The sequence below is a fragment of the Solanum stenotomum genome, chromosome 1 (assembly GCF_019186545.1).
Source record: "Solanum stenotomum isolate F172 chromosome 1, ASM1918654v1, whole genome shotgun sequence".
NCBI lineage: Eukaryota > Viridiplantae > Streptophyta > Magnoliopsida > Solanales > Solanaceae > Solanum > Solanum stenotomum.
The window spans coordinates 6,842,358-6,866,879 of NC_064282.1; the positions used below are offsets into that span (position 1 = coordinate 6,842,358).

Here is a 24,522-nt window from a genome sequence, read left to right on the forward strand (position 1 = left end):
GCTAATCAAGTTCGCAAGAGATTTGCCAATCAGATGAAGGCTCTATCCCCCTGTTTCCTCTTAAAGATGTCTGCTCTCAGTAGTTTTTCTCTTATTATCTTTTACCTGACAAAGCTTATTGGGCAGCACATACGGTGTGGTTCTTCATATCTGTACTTTCAAGAATGATTTTCATGTCAGTATACTTTCTTTAGAATTTTGGAAGATAAGACTGAATAGCGACCTGATACTTGAAGTCTAACAATGAAAACTAAACATAGTCTATTTGTTTTATTTTTTTCATAATCAATTTTACATTATATGAATATGCTCCCCTCCTTGTGCTGACTACTTTTGTCTATGAAATCATGCCGTAGAGACTACTGAGGAAAATGACTGACACATAAATGAGTAGCTTGGCTGTACTTATTCATTTTACAGTTTACGTGTCTATTATATGCTTTATTAATCAAGATACATATGGAAATGCCTTGGGGTGTCAGTTGGAATCAATATGTAATAACAATATGGAATGAGGTTCTCTTTGTGAATCCCAGCAGCCACACCAAAAAAAAAAAGGTTCTCTTTGTAGCTGTTCAATTATATATTTGTCCCACATGGGGTGAGAAATTGCTTTCGAAGGGGTTTATAGGTTTTGGACTACTCCAAGCCTTAAGATTTTGGATTGGGTGTTCATAATCTTTTTTACGTGGTATTAGAGTCAACCTTTAGCAAATGCATTTTGGCACTGGTAGACACATTAAAAACAGACACTTAAGTCAGACATGCCCCTTAGGAAAAATGCTCTCAGGTTTACGAAAGGTAGTCTTTCTTTCTTCCTTAAATTCCGTGCTCAGTCAAACCATCACATAAATGGAGACGGAGGGAGCACTATATTAGAAGTTGATATAAAGTGGTTGTTCTAACCCTTAATTCCCCGGTTTACCAGTTAAGCTGCAGTAGATGTTACGAGTCTAGTTCTGATGAAAGTAACTGATGTATGGATAATTTTACCTATGCAGATTATGACAACTGGGCAAAAGGTGACATTTGAGTATGATGGCAATGGTTATATAGTCATTGTGAATCAAGCTACTGTTGAGGGGCAAGAAAAATCTAATGTTGAAAGAGGGATGGTCTCAGCTGACACATACATTATATTTGAAGCCGCAAACTCCAGTGGAATAATGGTTACATCTGTCTTTAAGTAATATACTAGTGGCATAAGTTGTCAAAGAAAATGGCTTCCCCTATGTTTATTGAGTTCCTTTTGAATTGATTCTTGCTCTAACTGACTTCAATACAGATTTCAATTTTTATGCAGAAAGAATTCAATTTTGAATCATTGGGTATAGGTGGTCTAAGTGCAGAGTTTTCTGATATTTTTCGAAGAGCTTTTGCTTCCAGGGTTTTCCCTCCCCATGTGACAAGCAAGTATGAAATTTTATTGCTGAAAAACAAAATTCCTTCTGTAGACACGTATTTTTGACCGAACTTAAAATTTTACACCATTTTTAGAGCTGAAATATTTTTATAAATATAAATTAAATATTTTGACTTTTCTCTTATTTTATTAAGTTTATTTTAAAAGATTTGAAAACAACAAAAATAGAATCTTTTTTTTTAGGTAAGTTTTATTTTCAATTGTTTAAAAAGAAATAAAAGATTACAAAAAATCTATATTATTTTTGAAATTAAATTTTTATAAATAAGCTAGTATTATTTAATTGATTTTATATATATAGCTAGTTGACTTTTTCTTAGATTTTTATTAATTTTAAATAATTAGTTGATATGTCATTATAATTCTTTTAAGAGTAAAGTAAAACTAAAACTAAAAAATAAAAAAGAAAAATTAAAAAACCTAAATAATCTAACCTCCCATACCCCACCACTCCCATATACTCGGCCCTATACTACTATATTCCCACAAAAACTACAGCAACTAACAGACCCCTATACATACACGACTAAATTAATTAATTAAAAAAAAAAAGACCCACACCCCCACGTATCTAAAAAAAAAAGAGGTCTCCTATATATATCACAATACATCACCATCATAAAGCATTATCAGTTATATGGAATAACAGGGCACACACAAAAAAAAAGAAGCAATATACTTTAAGTCAGAAAGATTTTTTCGTGGATTCAAGTTCGTGGCTCCTTAAAGTTAATTATAATTAACTTTGGAAATCAGTAGATTGTGGCGGTTTCTTTTGTTGGAATTAAGTTTTACGAAAAGGTAATTCTAATTCCTTATATAGTTCAATGAAATAATTGTTCTGAATTCGATTATGATGTTATGAAGTCCTTAAAATTACATGTATTGTTATATGCCACTATTTTATGACACATATCATATCGTTGATTGCATGATTTGCTATTGTTTAAATTTGCTCATCGAATTATTTTTACACCTGACTTTAATTTAATCAACTAATTTGATCCAAAGATGGTTGTTGTTTACTCCTAATTTTATTCCAACATGTTTATGTACATTTATTTGATGGTACAAATTGACAACTTCGTTTATGACTTTAATTTAATTACATGTAAATTGGTTAGAGATTTTGTATTAGTTATCATTTAGAGTTTCTGGATTTTAATAAATAAATAATATTGCCACACTTATGGAGACAATTAATTATTAGAATAATTTTTATCGTATCCGAAATATTAAAAATGGAGGAGATGAACATTAGTTCATTTGAGTGAGTCATTAATTCATCAACGTGAGATAGTTCTTTTATTAGTAATTTAACACTATCACCATTTGGTGAAGGAATGTTATTATATCACTATGTATATTATTTTTCTCTCAATTAGTTTAAAGAAAAAATAATCAAAAAATAATATACAAAATAAAAAAAGAATAACGTGGGCAGAGAAAAAAAAATAAAAAAAATAAAAAATAAAAGAAAATAGTGCAGAATAAAAAAAATGAAGATAATAAAAAAAAAGAAGAGGAATAGATCGTTAAAAAGAAAGTAAGAATAAAAAATAAAATAAATAAACATTTATTATAAAAAACAAAAACAAAAGAAACAAAAGATGAAAAGTGATAAAAAGTAATAATAATAAAAAATAAAGAAAAGGTAAAATAAAAAGGGGAAAACAAAACTTAACAAAAAATATTTAAATGAAAAAGAAGAGACATTTTTTGTTAGACAAAAATAAAAATTAAAAAATATAACGGTAAGAAGAAAAGAAACAGAATGTTTTTTTCTAAAAAAAAAAAGAAGAAAAACTACAAAAAAATAACGTGCAAAAATAGAATAAAAAATAAAAGAAATTTCCAAGAAATTGGTCTTAACCTCTTTAACATTTTCTTTTTCTAAAATTAATCCTAAATTCCATAGAAGTTTACCTCCTATTATAATTCAAATATCTACTCCCACTAAAACGACAATATTAAAATTTCTCGAATTTTAAAAAAATCTAAATAAGACAGTTACAATAAATCAAAGAGGGTGAGATATAGGTAAATGCATAGATAATAAGTACTATATCCAAAAGCTAAGTCAGGCCAAGATATAAGTTAATGAAGCGACCGTGCTAGAACCACGGGACTCGAGGGGTGCCTTACACCTTCCCCTTGGTCAATAGAATTTCTTATCCAGATTTCTAGTTCGCAGACCATTAAAAATTAGAGTCAACTTCCTTTTGATTAGGGGTAAAAATTAGGTGACTTGGAACACCAAAACTCAATTCCAAGTGGCGACTCTGAAATAAAATAATCCATTTTCAAAATGTCACTTTAATTGGAGAAACTCTATTTTTCAAACACTTTGTTTGGGGAAAAACAGGGGTGTGACACCTTCTGTTTTCATTAGAACTAAAGTCTATTTCTTGAAGAAATAGTGTAGTAAAATTACTTACTGACATGGCCTTGGCTTTGGGATGAAACTGCTTTTCAGGCTTGGTATCAAGCATGTTAAGGGAATGCTTCTCCATGGACCTCCTGGTACAGAGAAGACGCCGTTAATGAGCAAGGCTGCAGCAAGTTGGGATTTGATATCCACTTGAGAGTTCAAAATGTTGGGAAAATGAGAGGAAGCCACACTGTTTTGTTGTTCACTTCACCACCCTCAGTTCACAATGCACCTCAAAAGCACTTGTTGGATTTCCAGAAGATTCATTTGACATCACAAAGTGAAGGGGTTGTTAAGTTCAACTTAGATGTTTGCAAGCATTTGAGTGTAGTTTTGTTTCCTTTTTGTTTTTCTCTTTTTTCACCCAAAAACTGCCATATATTAATTCATTATGGACATAACATGTCCGAAGGAAAGTTCAGCATCATTTACAATACAAGTTGGGAATAGTCTTTTCCAAGGAAATTGAGAACTTAGATACGTTGTGTGCTACAACATTAAACCTTCTAGGAATATGTACAAACACGATATGCTCTAGAGATGCTGACATATTCCCAATATCTTCACAAACTACATCTATGTCCCAAGTAGTCTTCACATTTTTCTTCAGTACTTCTACAACACCTTTTGCATCAGAGAGGATAGAGTTTCCTCCATCCATGTTGTATCACTTTTTCCACAGATTTTCTTATTGCACACGCTTCAACAATCATAGATTTCCCAATAAATTGGATCGGGGATTCATGGTGTCACGATCCAAAAATGGACATGATGACACATGTCTTATCCTACCAAAGATAATTCACCCTATTCAACTTAAGAGATACATGCGGAAGTAAAATAGAATAAAAGACTAACATATATCAATAATGTGGATAACTTAACATAACTCAAATTGCTCCCAAAATTTGATTGTGACGTGTACAAACCTCTAAGTATTAAGAACATAATAAAAGAGTAAGACGTATACGCCGAGATGATAAGTAGTTACCGCACAAACCCCCAACAATAAGCCTGAGACTTAAAAAGAAGAGGGAGTAATCACAATGATCTGGGCCTATAACCTACACAAGTGTAGAAGCAAGAGAGTAAGTACCAAACAATAACGGTACTCAACAAGCAAACTTAATAACCCTAAGTAAGCAATATCGAACTCCAATCATACCATTCGAACCTCCACAACTACAACCTGCAAAAATCAATCAGCCCAACCTAGCAATTCTCGCTTAAATATAACAGAGCATCAATATAATATCACAATTTACACCTCACTACATATTGCCAATCACCACAATAATTCTCAATATTACAAGTGATAAGAATCAAATGAAATGCAGTGCAATGTCATAGAGAGTGATGCATGTCTATCGTGATGATACACATCCGCTGTAACTCAATTTGTGAATCATAGGGGACATATTTGTCCATGCATCCGTCTAATGGCTCAAAATCAAACCAAAAACCCTGTGACACAAACCAACAGTACATCTAGACCAAAAATCACATTTTGGAGCTAACGAAACTGTCGGAATTCCATTCCAAGCTTGCTATCTCCAAATGTTGACTTTGATCAACTATCTTGTGCTTTCAACTTTCAAAACACAAAAACTCTTTCGAAACTCATTTAAATACCTCAAGACCTGATCCAATAGTCCTACTAACCCAAAAGTCATATCCAGAAACTAATGGAATTTCATTACGAGATTCGTAACTCCAATTGTTATCAACAACCACTTTTAACAAATTTACCTCTCCAAAACTCTAAAACTTTCAAAAATCACAATTTTATAATCAAATTTCAAAACCAACTTCGTAGCTGATCATACAAGACTCAGGGCAACTATCAGAAGGGGTAAAATGATAATTTTTTTTAAAAATTTCAAAAATGACCTTTAGAGTCATTACACATAGTCATGAAGCTAAACACCCTTGCTACCCATAACAACCAAATCAATGCAATGCTTGCATTCTTTGATTCAACTTGTAACCCTGCATCAACAAAAAAACATATCCCATCTTTGAAAACTCTTAATTGATAGTTATAATTCTCTTGAAAATTTGCATTTGCAAGCAATATATTAAGATATTCAAATAAAACTTGTCACTATGTCCGGAGGGTCGGTTAATTCGTTATTAGAACCCAAGCATTCCTAGACTTCCAAATATGCCACATAATCATTACCATCAAATTCAAAACACAAGCAAAATTGGGACATATTTTTGCCGTACTAATCTTATCATTCCACCACACAAAAAAAATCAATAATGTTGGCAAGATCATTCCAACTAATATGACTTATTTTTCAAATTATTTGAGAATCCTAACACTGAAAAATATGTGTTGCAGAGTCTCATCTTCTAAACCTCATCTTTTACAATCACTGTTGACATGATTTAGTCGTTTCTTAATAATATTATTTACATGTAAGGTATTAAACAAGCACCTTCTAAGAAAATGTTTATGTTTATTAATTATTTTCATTGCCCATAAAAAATTCAAAAAGACTTTTGGAAAAGCATGGTTACTAGATTGAGCAATATTACCCCTAACATCTCTCATCATGCTTAAATTTTCTGTAAGATGATAACCCGATTTTACCTTATAAGTACTCGATTTTGTAAAGTGTCAAATCAATTTATCCGTAGAGCATGTAGCAGATAAATGAATAGTCAAAATATTATCAATATTATTTAAACAAAAAAAGTCTATTCAATTTATCTATCTTCCAAGTCTGAAATTCAACACTTACAAGATATTTATTCAAGTAACCTTTCCTTCAAAGAAATCTTCATGGTCCTTAATTATTTTAACTTATTTTTTTCTCAAAGGGGAAAAGGAAACTACCAAAAGATGAAAATTCAAAAATTATCAGTATGTTTTGAGGTAATTGTAACAAAGTATCTCATTTTGTCAAGGTGTCCAACTTATGTAGCAACAAAATATTTAAGTTGGGTGAAGCTTCTTATTTTGTTATTATTCCTTCTCTCTGTTAAATTACTTTTTAATACACATGTAGTGTATACATATCCAAGAACTATTTAAACTAAAAATAGGGAAAAAAGGTCAAAAATACCCTTAAACTATGTAAAAAGAACAAAAATGTCTTTTGTTTATAGTTTGACTAAAAAATGTCATTACTGTCGATACTTTGATTCAAAATTGCCCTTAAACTATGTGAAAGGAACAAAAATGTCATATGTTTGTAGTATGGTCCAAAAATGTCCTTGCCGTCAATACTTTGGTCCAAGAATGCCCTCATTGTTATTTAATGGATCAAAATTCTCACTTTCCAAATAAATATATTATTATTTTCTTTTTAACACATTATTTTTCTAATAATATATTTTAAATTAGCAAATGTTTATCTTACTTCAATTCAGAAAAAAATAAAAAAATGAAAATATTTCTTATTTTATTATCATTATTTTTTAGGGATAAGGGTTTGAAAAATACCTCAACTTTGGTCGGATTTGCTGTTGCGATACTAAACTTTCATGAGGACCTATTACCTCCCTAGACTATTTAATACCGTATTTTAAAAAAATATATTTGCCCACGTGGACATAAAAAATAATGCAAAATTATAAATAGTAATGTGTCCACGTGGGTACATATATACCTTTAAAATACACTATTTAATAGTTCATGGGGTAAAAAATATGGTATTAAATAGTCTAGGGAGGTAATAGGTCCTTATGAAAGTTTAGTATCGCAACAGCAAATCCGACCAAAGTTGGGGTATTTTTCAGACCCTTATCCCTATTTTTTATTGTTATATAAATATAAATTAATGAAGGATTTACTATGATCTTATATATATGACATATATTACCTGTCGAAAAGATACATGAAGTTATTCTATTTTAATTAATAAAATGAGATTAAGAGGAAAAAAATATTCCCTACATTTTTGTTTGTTAAAGTGATTTTAGAAGAAAGAAAACAAGAATAATGTTCTTTAATAATATTTTAATTAGGAAGAAGATGTGTTTAAAAAGAAAAAAATAATATATTTATTCGGAAAAGAGCATTTTTGACCCATTTTATAACTATAGGGGCATTTTTGGATCAAAGTATTGACTGCAAGAGCATTTTTAAACCAAAATATTGACGGTAAGAACATTTTTGAGCCAAACTATAAACGGAAGACATTCTCACTCCTTTCACATAGTTTAAAAGCTTTTTTGACCCTTTTATGAAGATCTTAGAATTATGATTGATCCTCTATAATAACTTTTTAATATTATTTTTGTTTTTAAATTATAGTATAGACATTTACTTATGTCCCTAAAATTTAGTAGTACTTTTTTGTCCAACCTTTTATGTTTTAAGAGTCTTTTTTTCCCTATTAATTACACCAAAAAAATTTAGTTTCCATTTTGATTTTTTCTATTAGATGTAAGAGTTCTTTATTGAGATCGACCCATATTAGAGTTTTTTTAATTATATTTATCTTGTACTATTGACAATTCTCTTCATTACTGGTATGACTAATCTACCTATAAAAATAGATTAAATTTGAAATTGATGATTAGGTTAATTTTTTCTACAATTGTAAGCGCCTGTTTGGCCAAATCACTAGAACGCAAAAAAACACAATTTCTTAGATTTTCTTATTGTTAAAAAATTAAGATGTTAGACAAGTCATTTCAAATAAAAGTAGAAACAATCTTTTTTACGGTTAGGAAGAAATTAAAACCCTTTGTTTCTTATAAAAAATAGAAGTGGAAGCAAAAAATTGTTTTTCGCATAACACAAATATTCCTACAATTTATACTATTTATTTATTAATATATCCTTCATTAATTTATTAGCATGTGTAATGATTTGGAATGGTTTTTAAATTTATTTGGTTGATGTTTTTAGTATATTTAAATAATTATGTTAATATTATATTAATATTTAATCTTTTCTTTAATGCATTTATGTACTATATCGATTGAAAATTTATAATATGTATTTTTAATTAAATAAAAATAATACATAATAGATATATAAAATAATTTCTCTTTATAAAATAATCTTAATAATAAAAATGCATTGATACACAATTTTTCTTTTTCGTAATTCCATTGTCTAAATATTTTTTTAGAAAAATTGGTCAAACACTATTTGCTTATCAAAAAATATTTTTCAAATGAATTAGCCACGTAGCCTCTTTGTCCCTAATTGCTTGTCTACTTTTCCTTTTTTAGCTATCCTTAATTACTTGCCTATTTTGACAAATCAATAAACGACAATTTTTTTTTACATATTATACCCTCAATTAATTATTTTGAAAAATGTAGAATTTCTGAAAAATCTTAAGTTTTTAATTCATCTACTTCATAATTAATATGAATAAAATGATAAACGCACTATGTCAATAATTATTTTCTTAATAAGTGTTTCAATTCAAAAAGGGACAACTAATTAGGAACATAAAGAATAAAATTACTATACTGAAAAATTATTTTAACAAAAATAGTGCAAAATAAGCCGTTTAGGCTAAACAGAAATGGGATAAAATAGAATAAAATTTTATAAGACCAAAAAAAAAAAGAAAAATAATATTTTTTCACAAAAATAGCTATAATTAAACCCGTTGGGAACCTTCTCGCCTAAAATTACTATACCCGGGTCTGATCCGGAACTGAACCCGCGTTCATTTTCCTTAAGAGCCAAGAAAATGACTAGAGATTTCTAAAAAATATTTGATTTAAATTCATACGTTGATCTTTTCTTGTTCAAGAATCTTGAACAAGAATGGCAGGGAGGTATGGTTCTTACGGCGGAGTTGCATCGACGACGATGAACGTAACTAATACGCCGGCGAAAGATCTTGCTTACACCAATTGTGGATATTGTTCTCCTACAGATCTCAGAAATTTTCTTGTTCCGGGATCTAAGTTCGCTTATGCACTCATCGCTGATGCTTTTGTTCTCACTCTTGCATATCCTTTCAAATTTCAATCATTACTGTTCTTATTACTAATTTTTAGATTGAAAATTTATTTCGTTTCTGTTTTTATTATTGGAGAGATTTCTCCATTGAATGCTGATGAGCGAATTCCGATAAGCGTATGTAGTTTGTGATCTATCGTTTGTGCTTTTCTATTATATTCATACTGCGCCATTTTAATGATCAAAGATAATGCACTATAGTACTGCCTTAACTGTGAAACACTGCCCACGACGCCATTCCTAATGGTCAACTTGGTCTTAATGCGATTCAAAGACGCTATGCCAAAGTTTCCACTGGAGACGCTATATCTGTTAGCAGGTTCGGCAGAACTGTTCAGATATTGTTGCGTACCGTCGCCTAATTTTTCCATGAAATCACTTACTTAGTGCTTTCACTGTTCACATTGCAGATTTGTTCCACCTGAGGACTTCAACCTTGCTTTACTTACCCTTGACTTGGAGTTTGTGAAAAAAGGGACCAAAGAGGAGCAGGTAAAACTGTCCTGTGTTTTTGTGTCTCGGCAAGTTTTTTATATCCAACAATGTCTAGTGTTCTATGCAATGGCTTTGAAAGAGTTAGATTCTTCTTGTTAGTTAAAAGTGAAAGAAAGCAAAAAATCTCCAAAGGCTGTTGGAGTATCAAGTGCAAAGCGCGATTTAAGCATGGGCTTTATGGAAAAAAATTGCCAACTGAAAAAGTAAAAAATATGAATGTAATGCAAGAAAATGTAACTATAAAACAGATAATAATTATTTGGACAAAAGAGTGGTAAAACTATAATATAACTATATATATGGTGTTGTGTCCCACATATGTTGTTGTGTCCTTTAAGGCAGAACTCGTTGGTGAAGGTGCACATGCCTTAACACCTTGACTCTACAATCCACACTAACACGCTAATTAAGCAAGGTGAAGCGCTCAACCTGGGCTCACCAAGATACAGGGATTAAGCGTGCTTTTAGAGAGCCTTAAAGAACAGTTCTGGTGAAGTTTTGATTGTACCATATCTTTCAGCGTGTAGCAAGTCGAGTCTGGTGTAAAGCATGCAAGGTCGTTTACAATTTTTGTTGTGATGCATTTTGGTTATATCCATCTTCTAGTTTAGCTGGTTTTGTTTTAGGCTTAGGCATCAAGAGTACTCTGGTTCAAACACTTCTGCTGATGTAAACAGTGTAAGTTTACCAGATATGTCTTTTTGTAGGTGGATGCAGTTTCTTTAGCTAATCAAGTTCGCAAGAGATTTGCCAATCAGGTGAAGGCTCTATCCCCCTGCTGCCTCCTCTTAAAAATATCTGCTCTTAGTAGTTCTTCTCTAATTATCATTTTCCTGACAAAGCTTATTGGGCTGCACATACGGTGTTGTTCTTCAAATCTGTACTTTCAAGAATGATTTTCATGTCAGAATACTTTCTTTAGAATTTTGGAAGATAAGGCTGAATAGCGGACATGATCCTTGAAGTCAAACAATGAAAACTAAACATAGTCTATTTGTTTTATTTTTTTCATAATCAATTCAACATACTAAGCATATGCTCCCTTCCTTGTGCTGACTACTTTTGTCAATGAGATCATGTCATAGAGACTACTGAGGATAATGACTGACACATAAATGAGTAGCTTGGCTGTATGTATTCATTTTACAATTTACATGTCGATTATCTGCTTTATTAATCAAGATACATATGGAAATTCCTTGGGGTGTCAGTTGGAATCAATATGTAATAACAATATGGCATGGGGTTCTCCTTGTAGCTGTTCAATTATATGTTTGTCCCAAATGCATTTTGGCACTGGTAGACACATTAAAAACAGACACTTAAGTAAGCCATGCTCCTTAGGAAAAATGCTCTCAGGTTTAAGAAAGGAAGTCTTTCTTTCTTTCTTAAACTCCGTGCTCAGTCACACCATCACATAAATTGGGACTGAGGGAGCACTATATTAGAAGATGACATAAAGTTGCTGTTCTAACTTTTTAACTCCCCGGTTTACAAGTTAAGCTGCAGTAGATGTTACGAGTCTAGTTCTGATGAAAGTAACTTATGTATGGATTATTAATTTTACCTATGCAGATTATGACAACTGGGCAAAAGGTGACATTAGAGTATCATGGCAATGGCTATATAGTCACTGTGAATCAAGCTACCGTGGAGGGGCAAGAAAAATCTAATGTTGAAAGAGGGATGGTTTCAGCTGACACATACATTATATTTGAAGCCGCAAACTCCAGTGGAATAAAGGTTACTTCTGTCTTTAAGTAATATAATAGTGGCAAATGTTGTCAAAGAAAATGGCTTCCCTTTTATTTATTGGAGTTCCTTTTGATTTGATTCTTGCTGCTACTGACTTCAATACAGATTGTCAACCAGCGTGAAGCTGCTAGCAGCAGCATCTTTAGGCAGAAAGAATTCAATCTTGAATCATTGGGTATAGGTGGTCTGGGTGCAGAGTTTTCTGATATTTTTCGAAGAGCTTTTGCTTCCAGGGTTTTCCCTCCCCATGTGACGAGCAAGTATGGAGAGTTCTTGCTGAATAACAAAATTCCTTCTGTTTTCATGAGAACTTATGTCTTTTCTTGAAGAAATAGTGTAGTAAAATTACTTACTCACTTGGCCTTGGCTTTGGGATGAAACTGCTTTCAGGCTTGGTATCAAGCATGTTAAGGGAATGCTTCTCCATGGACCTCCTGGTACAGGGAAGACTCTAATGGCTCGGCAGATTGGCAAAATGCTAAATGGCAAGGACCCTAAGGTAGGTCCATCAAACTTCTAGAAATTTTTTCTTTTGATGTTATTGTTGTTGTTTTGGAAGTTACAATGTACATGTCATTTTTCTTTTATTTTCTTGTAAGCATGTGAATTTGTTTTTTTTTTCCTAATGCAACCTTGATTGTCTATCGGATTCTTGTTTTTCCTGTTGGTGAATATAAAATATAGATTGTCAATGGACCTGAAGTGTTAAGCAAGTTTGTCGGTGAAACCGAAAAAAATGTGAGGGATTTGTTTGCTGATGCTGAGCAAGACCAAAAAACCAAAGGTAAGAGAGCTATCATGGCAAGGAATATTTTGAGTTCTAAACTTGGTCCTTTAATCCCCATTTTTGTCTTTCCAGGTGACCAAAGTGAACTGCATGTTATCATTTTTGATGAGATTGATGCAATCTGTAAGGTGGGACCTCATGAAATCATGAATATCTGATTTTTTGAAATTATACTCATGTTCTTACTATATCCCATGTGGTTGATTCTGTAGATTTAGTTTCTCAACATGATGCTTTTGTTATGCAGTCTAGAGGATCAACTAGAGATGGAACTGGTGTGCATGATAGCATTGTTAACCAGCTCCTAACCAAGGTATGTGTAACAATTTCTAATCATGTTCACAGAGATTAGATTGGCTATATGACCACTGTAGAATGCTTTTTCCTGTTATTGATTCAAGCTGGTTGATTGTTTCTTGCTGTTTAGATAGATGGGGTGGAATCTCTGAATAATGTTTTGCTCATTGGAATGACAAATAGGAAAGACCTGCTTGACGAAGCACTTATGAGGTAACGGCAGGATCTGTTATAATTTTTGTCGTACTTATTGTTGAAGTTGATATAAATCTATTTTGTTCTAGTATTTCCTTGGTAATTAAGTGATATTTTATGGTGCATTATGAAAATACGACCATTGATATAGGCCAGGACGACTAGAAGTCCAAGTGGAGATAAGCCTTCCTGATGAAAATGGTCGACTACAAATTCTCCAGATTCATACAAATAAGATGAAAGAGAATTCCTTTCTTTCTCCTGATGTGAACTTGCAAGAACTTGGTATGTAGTCGCCACAACTAGCATAACATGCTGGTGTTTATCATATGGTTCTTTTGAAATACATGATGATTGTAATAAATTCATGTTACTTCCTTAATTGTTTATCAAGTCAGAGATAATATAACTAACTAAAAGTGTTGTCTCTCTAACCACTTATACTTTTAGATTAGATGGTCAAACACTTCAACATGGTAACGGAGCATGCAAAGAGGTCTTGCAAAAAATGCAAAAGATATTTCCACGTGTTTGGTCATGAAAATGAATTAGACCCACATATGAGGGGGCATGTTGAGACATAATATAAGAAATTAATAATGTGTTCTCTGGAACAATCTATTAAATAAGATGGTCACACACTTCAACAAATCTAAAGATATAATGTTGAACTGAAGGTGTTCCCTGCCACTTCTGACCCCCGCTCCTTTTCAAATTGCATGCAGCTGCACGGACAAAAAATTATAGTGGTGCTGAGCTTGAAGGTGTAGTCAAAAGTGCAGTATCCTATGCATTGAACAGGCAACTAAGCATGGATGATCTTACCAAACCAGTGGATGAGGAGAGTATAAAAGTCACTATGGATGACTTTTTGCATGCTATTAATGAAGTAAGACCTGCATTTGGTGCTTCCACTGATGATCTTGAACGGTGCAGGTTGGTTTTCCTGTTCTTTGTGTACAACTGATTGGTACTATTCCTTGCAACTGTAAGGACAATCTATTTCCAAAATTGGACAGTCTTATTTTTTCTTCAAGGTGGAAATCTCATCAAATGCTTGTAGGATTGTTGGGCTTGAAGAGAAGCCTTGTAGTATTACCGAGTTTATATTCTAACTTTGGAGGGACAAGCCTTGTTTCAAAGTAGATCGCTAGATCTACTCAAGAACTATTGCCTTCAGCCACATGAAAAAACTTTAGTAAATTTTTTTCCTGAGGAAGGGAAATACTAAGTTGATATTAAATGCATTTGTCTCCTGTGTATTAATTGGAGGTCAGTATAAAGATCTTAGGGCAGGAGAGACCTAAAGTTCAATAGTTGGGAGAAGCACATGTGCTATTGGCAGCTGAAGTGAAGAAACTTGTCTGTCGTAGATTAGATGGATATGAGCACGGAAATGATAGCTGGATATTGAATAAAATCTTCAGTACTGGAGCTTAATTTAAGGGTTGTAGAATTTTGCTTAAATTTATGACCCAACAATTTTCAGACTTAATGGCATTGTGGATTGTGGTGAACGACATCAACACATTTACAGAAGAACTATGCTACTGGCAGAACAAGTTAAAATCAGCAGGGGGAGCCCCCTTATTACATGTCTTCTGGAAGGCCCAAGTGGAAGGTAGAAGCTTGTGTTATTCTTGTTTTTAATGTGGTCATTTATCTTGAGTGTTTTCTTTCCATGGACAGTGGCAAGACTGCAATGGCAGCAACAGTGGGAATTGAAAGTGATTTTCCCTATGTCAAGATAGTAAGTTTATTAAACTTTTGGGAACTTGGACAGTTTCTGGAGATCAATCATAAATGCACTATGAAACCCATCTCTCATTGCCTCTTTCCCCTGTGATTTGTTAGATTTCTGCTGAAACTATGATTGGGCTCAGTGAAAGCAGCAAATGTTCTCAGATAGTCAAGGTTACAGACGTTAAACTTGTGTATTACCTTAATATGATCAGTCAGAATACACCCATGTAATTATTTTTTGCATTTTAATTACTGACTTTGTCGTGTGATAATATGTGGTAGGTATTTGAGGATGCATACAAGTCACCACTTAGTATAGTTGTCCTTGATGGGATTGAAAGGTAATTTTCCTAATAAATAACCTTCAAACACATTAATATGTGATTTTTTATGCATGTACCTGTGCAGACTTGTGGAACATGTTACAATAAATAGCGTTTAAATGCATTATTATTTGTTTATCATGTAACCCCTGCAGACTTCTGGAATATGTTCCAATTGGCCCTCGATTTTCAAATTTGATTTCTCAAACGCTGATGGTGCTCCTTAAACGGCTTCCTCCTAAGGTATTTCTTCATAATTGCTCAGTATTGTATTTCATGTTACTCATTTGGTACTCATAATTGCCTGTTTGCTTCTTTTCCCACTTCCCCTGTGTGTGGGGTTTAGGAGGTGGCTCATGTACATGTATAAGATAACTTAAGAGTATTAAAGCAAAGGAAAGAAAGAAATGTGTAAAAGTTTTCCTGGGACTTGCTTCTGTGGCAACTCTTGAAAGAAATGTGATTCTTTATCTCCCCTTCAGGCATTATGTTCTTGTATGTTTCCTTTGGAATAATGAGATTGTGACTACTGTACATGTGTGTGCCCCTCTTAGCTATGTTAATCTTTTGTTTGAGGAGGTTGGGTAAACCTTTATCAAATGGAACTATGGAAGTATGTAAAAAAGTAGTTAAAGCATGCATTTTTATTGGATGATCTGTCTTCAGAAGATTTGCTTTCATTCCACAAAGCTGAACATTAGCAATTTGTCTTCCCAGCAAAACGAAAATAGGGATGAGCTTTTGTACTAGTAAACAAGAACTCTTTATATATGACTAATTCATGCAGACTACTTGCCTGGCAGCTGAAAACCAAATTAATGTTAAAGAGGGTCCTGTGCTAAATCTTACATGACCTGTAATGTTTTTTTTTTGAGTAGGGGGGGACTGAAATTCTCTAGTTCTTTTGCCCCACTAGAAGGAAAAGTACAGATAGCCTAGTGGTCAATAAAGTGGTTAAGAATCATGAGGTTCAGGTTCAAACCCCAGGAGAGACAAAAAAACACTAGGTGATTTCCTCTCAGCTGTCCTAACCAAGGGTGGAGAGAGTTACATGGTACTTGTTGCTGGTGGGAGGTATCCCGTGGAATTAATCAAGGTGTGCGAAAGCTGGTCCTAACACCACATTTATAAAAAAAATTAGCACATATTAATATTAAGCTGTGGAGAAAAAAGCTAGAAAAGCCAAGACGCAGGGATGACTTTTTGCTTTGCTGTGATGTGGATTTCATTACATTGTGGTTGGATATGCAACTGCTTTTTGCTGATGATTCTTACGACTGGTTTCACGTTGCAGGGTAAAAAGATTCTTGTGATTGGAACTACTAGTGAATCCGGTTTCTTGGACTCAGTTGGCCTTTGTGATGCCTTCTCAGTCACATACCATGTTCCAACACTAAAGACAGAAGATGCCAAGAAGGTAAGAGGGCATCCAAACTGCCACATTTTATTTTTCATGCAAGTTCCTTCTCCAGTTGAATAACTCTGTAGCTCCAAGATGAAGAAAGATACATTCATGTTGACAAGAAAAAAGTACGCTGTCGTATGTCAAGTCAAACGAGAAATTCCAAATAAATTCTTATATTGGATGTCATATGACCAGAGTATTTCTTGAAAGAGAAAGGAAGAAATTCTGTACTTTTGTAGAGCCAGATAAGTGCAATAAAGCTTAACTAGGACATCTGAATTAGGTATTCCCAGATAAAGTAGTGCAGTGTTGATGGCTGATGAACTCCTTTGCGCAGAGATTTCACATTTTACTGGACAAAGATAATTGTAACAAGAGGATTAGCAAACACTATCTTGTGAACTCTGCGTTGTGCAAAACGGTGGCTTTGTCATTGATTGTCAACATATCATATCTTTTGGGCTTTTGAGGATCCATTTTACTTTTTTGACTGATTAAAAAAGGAAGAATGGAGCAAATGAGCTAGTGATTTGAGAAAATTTTGCACCAGTCTCTCTCATTATACTAGATACTTTCTCAACTCTAATTCATTGGTGCAATTACTGGAGATGTGTGACCTAATGTCATCCCTTTACTATACTACCCTAGTATTGATGTTTTGATGTTCTTTGCAGGTGTTGCAACAACTTGATGTCTTTGCAAGCGATGACGTTGATTCTGCTGCTGAGGCCTTAAATGATGTAAGTTTCAAGGCACTCTGCTCCCTGGCTTTTTGACCAGCATGCTGCTATGCATGTGTTTTCTTTATACCAGCTGTTCATATTTGTCTCATCGCCTCCTGATATATTTGGGCGCTGCTTGAGAAATTAAAATTTCAGGCACATTACAGAGTATTGATAACTAACTCTTGATTTGTGTTGTCTTATGATAGATGCCCATCAAGAAACTATACATGGTTGTTGAAATGGCTGCTCAGGGTGAACATGGTGGGACAGCAGAAGCCATCTATTCTGGGAAAGAAAAGATCAATATCGCACATTTCTATGATTGCCTTCAAGATATTGTTCGATATTGAGTAATTTAAGTAGGAACCGTGGTTTTCCTGTGAGTCCTTTACATCTTACACACCCGTTGATGGGGTTCTTCTATTCACGAGTTATTCAGAGGTATTTATTGGTGATTTACGGAAGTATTTGTTAGAGCTCATTCAAAACTTACATTCGCTTTCTAATTTTTGCTACTCTCTTTTTCTTTTCCTTTTGGTGTGCCAGTGTATTGTAATCTCTGTTGAGTTGAACATTGCACCTAATACGAATATTTTCCTGGTAAAAATAGTGCTGTTTATGTTTATTCCCAGGGCTAATTCCATCCTTTTTAATGCAAGTTGATTTACACACACTTATTATGACAACATCACTAATATTCGGCTCTATCATACAAATGCACCACCTGAGTCTTTATAATAACTCTAGGGTGAGGATCAAGGTGGACCCAGATTTATGATAAGAAATCAAATTGGTAGCAGAAGACACTAACACGAAACAGTTGGTTAAATTGAGGTGATAGCTAGGCCATCGACAACTCAATAATAATAGATAGAAAAAGGTAGGAGAGGGGACTGAGGGACAAACAAAAATGTACAAAAAACTAAAGCTACATCACATGTATGCTAAATGTAAGTCGGCCTCTAATCGATCTACATCAAGAAATATAATTTACAAGAAAAATATCTTACATTTCCTGCCCAAGCAAATCTATTATTCAATTCCCTTGCTTTATTCATCAACTTTGATAAACAAAAAGAAAATCCTTTTTGTATAAATTACTACATTTAGTGATTGATTTGTTAGTAAGGCCAAGCAAACACGCGCGAAAGTTGATTGAGGGTTGACAGAACAATAATATAGTTCAAATGAGAAAATAATTAATAAACAAAATATCAATTAATTTTAAAGTAGTAAATATTTGTAAGAGTTCACATCTTACAAATAAGTAAAAATGTAATAATGGTAGCTTTAATTAATTTCAAAGTCCTGTATTTAATTAATGTGTTATGTCTATTTAGAAAGAAAGTTGAAAGATGTTTTTTTTAAAAAAAAAAAAAATGATTACTATTTTGATTCAGATTCAGTTTATCAAGTCGATAAATACTTGACTCTAAATATATTCTACTAAGGTTATAACTTGTACGCAGGCTAACTGATAGAAAATAAATATTACTATATATACCTTTTGTCACAAACAATATGTACATTCACAATACTCCACTTTAAAGGTTTAAATAACTTTGTTATCTGCAAGGTCTATTCTGTCTTCCACCATTACTCTTTTGGTGGTATATATATAAATTTATATTATAAAGTATTTATTATTTAATTTAATTTCAGACCTAATAATATGACTATTAGATTCCTAGTTCACCTGATGTCACACCCTTTGTTAGGTTATAAGGTGGTCCCTATAAATTACAAATTGCAAACTAATAGAGTAATTAATTAGAACTATTAATAAACTAATTTTGATTTTAACAGATAGTGAAACTTTTATAAATAATTGCAATATATTCAATGGCTGACAATCAGCCAGTTGGATTCCACCTATTGAAGAAATGATCAACAACTTATATGGAATTTATATATACAAATATTTAGGTATATTGGTTTTCATGTTATGCTAAATATCAGATTAATTAATGGCTGTAATTTCACTTTATATATGCAGTTTAATTAGGTATAAGGTAATTTCATCTAATGCCATCCTTTTATTCTTTTCTTTTTCTTTTTTATACTATAGTAACGACAGTCATCTGATCATTGAATTTGAGTATAACGAAAGTTATCTCTGTCAAAATAATTTATTAGGTCATCTCATGTTTTTTTCCATCATATAGGAAAGGCCACCTAATTTGTTTTATACTAATTCACGGAGAAATCAAAGTCATTAAAGGGACCTGCAAGAAATAAATTTTGGCGTTTATAATTATACCACCTTGTGATGATGAAAACCATAGTTAATTAATGACACTTTGAAATACTAATTTAATATCATGAAAAAGATTATGTCACTTAGATCCCATCATCCACAGTTAAAATTAAACATTGTTTTTGTTTCACAAAAGAGGATCACTTTGAGGACCACTCAACCTTAACAAGAAAATACAATGACCGGAAAGAGATTAATGTGGTGAAAAATAGAGTGATATTAAATTGAGATAGAAGAAAAATATAAGAATAATTTTGTCCAATTATTTTTTGTTAATATTTTTTAAAGACGTTTAAAAAAATATTATGATAAGTAAAATGAATTGATGAAAAAATAACTTTTTTCGATAACAAACATACAAGGGCAACTTGGTGAATTCTATCTTGTATCATTTGATAGAGTCAATAAAAATAGTACTAAGTAGAATATATTAGTAACGCTGAAATTAGTTATGCAAAAATTGTGTCTTATCTAAGGTTTAAATAACTTATTATTACTCAATAATAAGGGTAATATTGATTCTTTTTTTCTTTTAATTTTCAAAAATAAGTAAATAAATAATATTTTTTTATATAGTGGACAAGTGAAAGAATTCGAAAGAAATATATTTTTATTTTTTAACTTTGTTTTTTTTTTTTGCCCTTGGATCCAAATTGAAATAAATAATGTTGCAACAAGGGGGGTGGTAGGGAGGTCCCTTCATTCTTGGATGCTTACGTCAGATGCATTATTAACTCCTAATTATTTTCTTAATTAATTAATGAATGGTGTTAGTTGGTTTAGAAAGTGATAGGGATTAATTCCCACCAAATTATTACATTACAAATAATCATAATAAGATTCTTGAATATACATAAATCTATTTGTGTCTTTATTGAATATACTACAATATTCTGGAAAAATAAAGTCGCCTCTGGCTTACGTTTGCATTTTTCTTGAAGATCCCATAATTTCGAAATTGCCAATTACAATATTTTAATAATTACTACTCCAATAAGTACTGTGGCAATTGATTTTATTGTGGCAATTAAATATTTGTTTTTTCTTTTAAATTTTGTACTCTTTGTTTGGGGCTTTTAATTGCTATCCACATGGGTTGTGCACGACAAAAGGACGACATCAATAATTTGATGATCCTATGATTTTAACCAATATAATAATTTCATCTATCTGAGTTTCTTACTATGAGATTTTTTCATTTAAAATTTAATTTTCGTCACATAAAATTTCTCTTGATGAAAAAATTTCATTAATTCTTTGTTCTTAAATCATGGGAGAAAATGGTCAAATGAGCCCCCAATCTACTATCAGATTTCCAACAACACACTTATATTTTACGAGGGTTCTATTATCCCCTGAATTATTTAAAATCAAAATTATTACCTCCCTAAAAAGTCACAACTAGATTTATGTTGATAAGTGAAATTCACGTGTTTGACACGTGTAATTTTCTATTTTTTAAAAATATTTTTATCCTCTTTGATTGATTATTTTATTCTGTTTTTTCTTTTTCTTTTTCTTTTTCCTTATATTTCTTTCTCTTCCTCTTCTTGTTCTTCCTCTTCCATCCTTCAATTCCATCTTATCATAGAGCCACAAGTAGAAAGGTTGAGAAGAGACAAAATTTATGGTGGTAATTAGAGGAATGACAACCCTCCGCATCATTTTTGCAAGAGCAGGGGTTCAATAAGAGGAATGACCAAAAAAAATTGTCGGTCAAAATTTTTTTTTATGAGGATATTTTGAGATTTTTTTAAGAGATTCCCAACATTATTAAGTTGTTTGAATGAATTTTGTTAACTGAAAAAATTTGTTACAATAGCTTCAAAATGATGTTTTACTGGCTAATAGTTGATTTTGAAAATGGGGGCAAAGTAATTTACTTAATAATTTTTTATAGTGTGGAGAGTAGGAAAGAGATTTCTATATAGGAATTATGGTGTGTTAATATATATTGTAATGGTGGTGTTTACAGATCGTGATGGTGAAATTTGATGACTACCATGGATGCTACACTAAGTTGTTAAGAAAAGAAGAAAAGAGATGAGATCAAAACAAATAAAGAAAAAAAATAAAAATGAAAAGAATATTAAAAATAAAGTTTTAATATTTATTTTTTATCTTCAAAAGAGAGTGAAATACACTCACTTTGCCATATAAGCATTTAGGGAAGTAATAATTTAAATTTTAAATAGTTCATGAGGATAATAGGACTCCCGTGAAGTAAAAGTGTGCAGTTGAAAATTTAGTAATAGGTCGGGAGCTCATTTGACCATTTCTCTAAATCATGGATTACGATAAGTATTATCAATGTCAATTACTTTTAACTGGCTAATCCAAACATACTCTTAACATAATTAACAAAAGAAGTAATTAATGATCAAAAGATATCTTCTTTTTCTTATCCTTTTTCAAAAATTATTTTGATAATCATATCTTGGTATCTTTAGTAAATGGAAAACCCATAGATAGAGTCTCCATTATTAGTTATTTTACACTCAAATAAACCAAAAAGTTTTCGATTTTTCATTAAAAAAAATTCTTTTATCTTCTTTTTATTTTTTATGGTGGGGTGGGGTTTTTTGATTGTGGGGTCACTATAATAAAAAAATTTAACGATAACATTTATTGCGACAAAAATAATTAGTGATTACTAGGTTAGTATCATTACATTTAAGAAAATTGTCCTCTAAAAAAGAAAATGTTGAATGAATTGATCGTAAATTATGAGATTTGAAAAAAAAAATTGCCTTCGAAAGAAGTTACTAAAATCATTTTAGTGATATTTAAAAATATTTAAATTATATTATTGTCATAATATAAATATATTATTGATAGTGGATAGGTTAAGTTATGATCAAGAATCCATTGGTATGGAATCGGAGATGCATCTTTCTCGGTAAGGACCACTGCTTACCTAATAAATCTTATTTCTCGTGGAATGTAGCCAATACTTACAATTTTTATTTTTTTATGCACTATATTATATCAAGTATGAGTTTATAATAATTTTTTTAAAAAATGATAACTCGAAATTAATTATTTCAGCTTCAATAGGTTGCTGACGGCATGACATTTTATTATAATATGAAGCATCTATTTAATTAAGGCAGGAATAATTAATAAAATGTTACGTTTGTGGGAAGCACTAGACATTTATGTCAACTCTTCTAGGAAAGTCCAACATTTGAGATGAGAGTTGATAATTTAATATTTACTCCAACTTGATTTTCCACTTTTTTTCTTAGTCGATTTATTGAGTTTAATTATATTTATATATACCCTTTAAGCCAAGGGAAAGGGTACTGAATAATATTATTTCAACAGTTTTTAGCTTTTCATTGTGCTCCATCGGCCAATCCAAAAGGATTTTACTTTACTTTTTTATATATGAATCGTTAGATATGACATTTTTCGTCTTATCAAATTCATATCGTCACAATTCATGTTTATATTTAATCAAATCGCCTAAATATATCATTAATATGATGTGATATAATTGAGATGTCGTTGTATAAATCCCCACAAAACTAAGTACCATATGACATGAACTAAGTTTTACTTTTTTTTTTCACTTTTATTCGTCATGTTTTGCTTTATGAGAGTTGATTTAACTATTTTTGAAGCTAAATTAAATTAGATTAATTTAATGTTTTAAATTTAGATATTTAAAAACTACACGAGAAATACTATATGTTGCAATCCTTCTCATATTAATATGTTGAATATATTTTCTTTTTGAAATGCCGGTCAAAATCTATGTAATTTGATTCTCGAGAAGCGAAACATGACAAGTAAAAATGAATGAAAATGGTACTCCCTCTGTTCCTCTTTACTTGTTCATTTTTTACTTAGCACACTTATTAATAAAATAATAACTGACATAGTAAATTTACCATTCTATTTTATGAGTTTGTATGGAAATTAATTGTGTACCACCTACCTCATTAGACTATTTATGAACATTCAAAACCCAATGATTTCTTTTTTTGCGAGTGTATGCACCTATAGCTTTAGGACCAAGAATGCATAATTTTTTCAAAAATATCTCATAACATTAAGAATATATATTTATATACATTTTATATAGTTTTTTTTTTTCCTCCCAAAGTGCAAAAGTTAAGGTTAAAGGATCTAAAGAAGATATAACTAAATCGGGCACTAAAACATACTAGCTGCCAATAAAATCATAAACTATAGAACAATTTTTTATGATATAAAACATTTTAGATTTAAAATCTAGAAAATGATCTCACTAATAATGTATTCATATTTGGTGTCATATTCCTTTCATTAGCAAATAATATGCATTACAACAAGTCAAAATTGATTGTCCATCTCAGGATATAAATGAATGATAATTGAGATTTGTCTTAATTAATAATTAAGCCTCCCAATATTCTATACCTACTTTAACATTTTAAATACTCTTATCATGTTTGTGGCAATTAGTAAATATATATTACTTTCTTGAATGCTCGAAAACGTATTCACTTAAAAAAATAATTAAATTTTGATTTCACTTATAATTAAAATATAGTAAGATCCATATATGAATTTTTTTTCATTTTCAATAGATTAATAATTAAGAAACGTTTATTATTTAAATGAATATACTGTGTGAAGTACTTGAATTAATGATGTCTGGCAATTGGGGTAATTCACCAATGAGATATCGAAAGGTGGCAGTAAAATAGTTTACCAACATTGAAGTGAATGCAACAAATAGGGTGTTACTCTCA

The 24,522-nt window shown here is 31.5% G+C and overlaps 1 protein-coding gene across 2 annotated transcripts; it reads left to right on the top strand.

Annotated features, from left to right (window-relative positions):
- The first annotated feature begins 989 nt into the window (after nucleotides 1-989).
- On the top strand, nucleotides 990-18,128 carry LOC125867553 (vesicle-fusing ATPase). 2 transcript variants are annotated; one of them, XM_049548101.1, is made up of 21 exons: nucleotides 9,530-9,787; nucleotides 10,021-10,117; nucleotides 10,209-10,290; nucleotides 11,001-11,051; nucleotides 11,869-12,036; nucleotides 12,154-12,308; nucleotides 12,439-12,547; nucleotides 12,733-12,832; nucleotides 12,908-12,963; nucleotides 13,083-13,148; nucleotides 13,263-13,345; nucleotides 13,479-13,612; nucleotides 14,053-14,263; nucleotides 14,817-14,948; nucleotides 15,017-15,077; nucleotides 15,182-15,241; nucleotides 15,353-15,411; nucleotides 15,549-15,636; nucleotides 16,688-16,810; nucleotides 17,473-17,538; nucleotides 17,730-18,128. In XM_049548101.1, exons 1-21 carry the CDS (start codon nucleotides 9,601-9,603, stop codon nucleotides 17,871-17,873), a joined length of 2,232 nt encoding a protein of 743 aa, XP_049404058.1. In that variant the 5' UTR covers nucleotides 9,530-9,600; the 3' UTR covers nucleotides 17,874-18,128. The 2 variants fall into 2 exon arrangements, with proteins under 2 accessions (XP_049404065.1, XP_049404058.1); XM_049548108.1 differs by lacking the exons at nucleotides 9,530-9,787; nucleotides 10,021-10,117; nucleotides 10,209-10,290; ... (1 more) ...; nucleotides 11,869-12,036; nucleotides 12,154-12,308 and adding exons at nucleotides 990-1,169; nucleotides 1,286-1,413.
- Nucleotides 18,129-24,522: the final 6,394 nt, after the last annotated feature.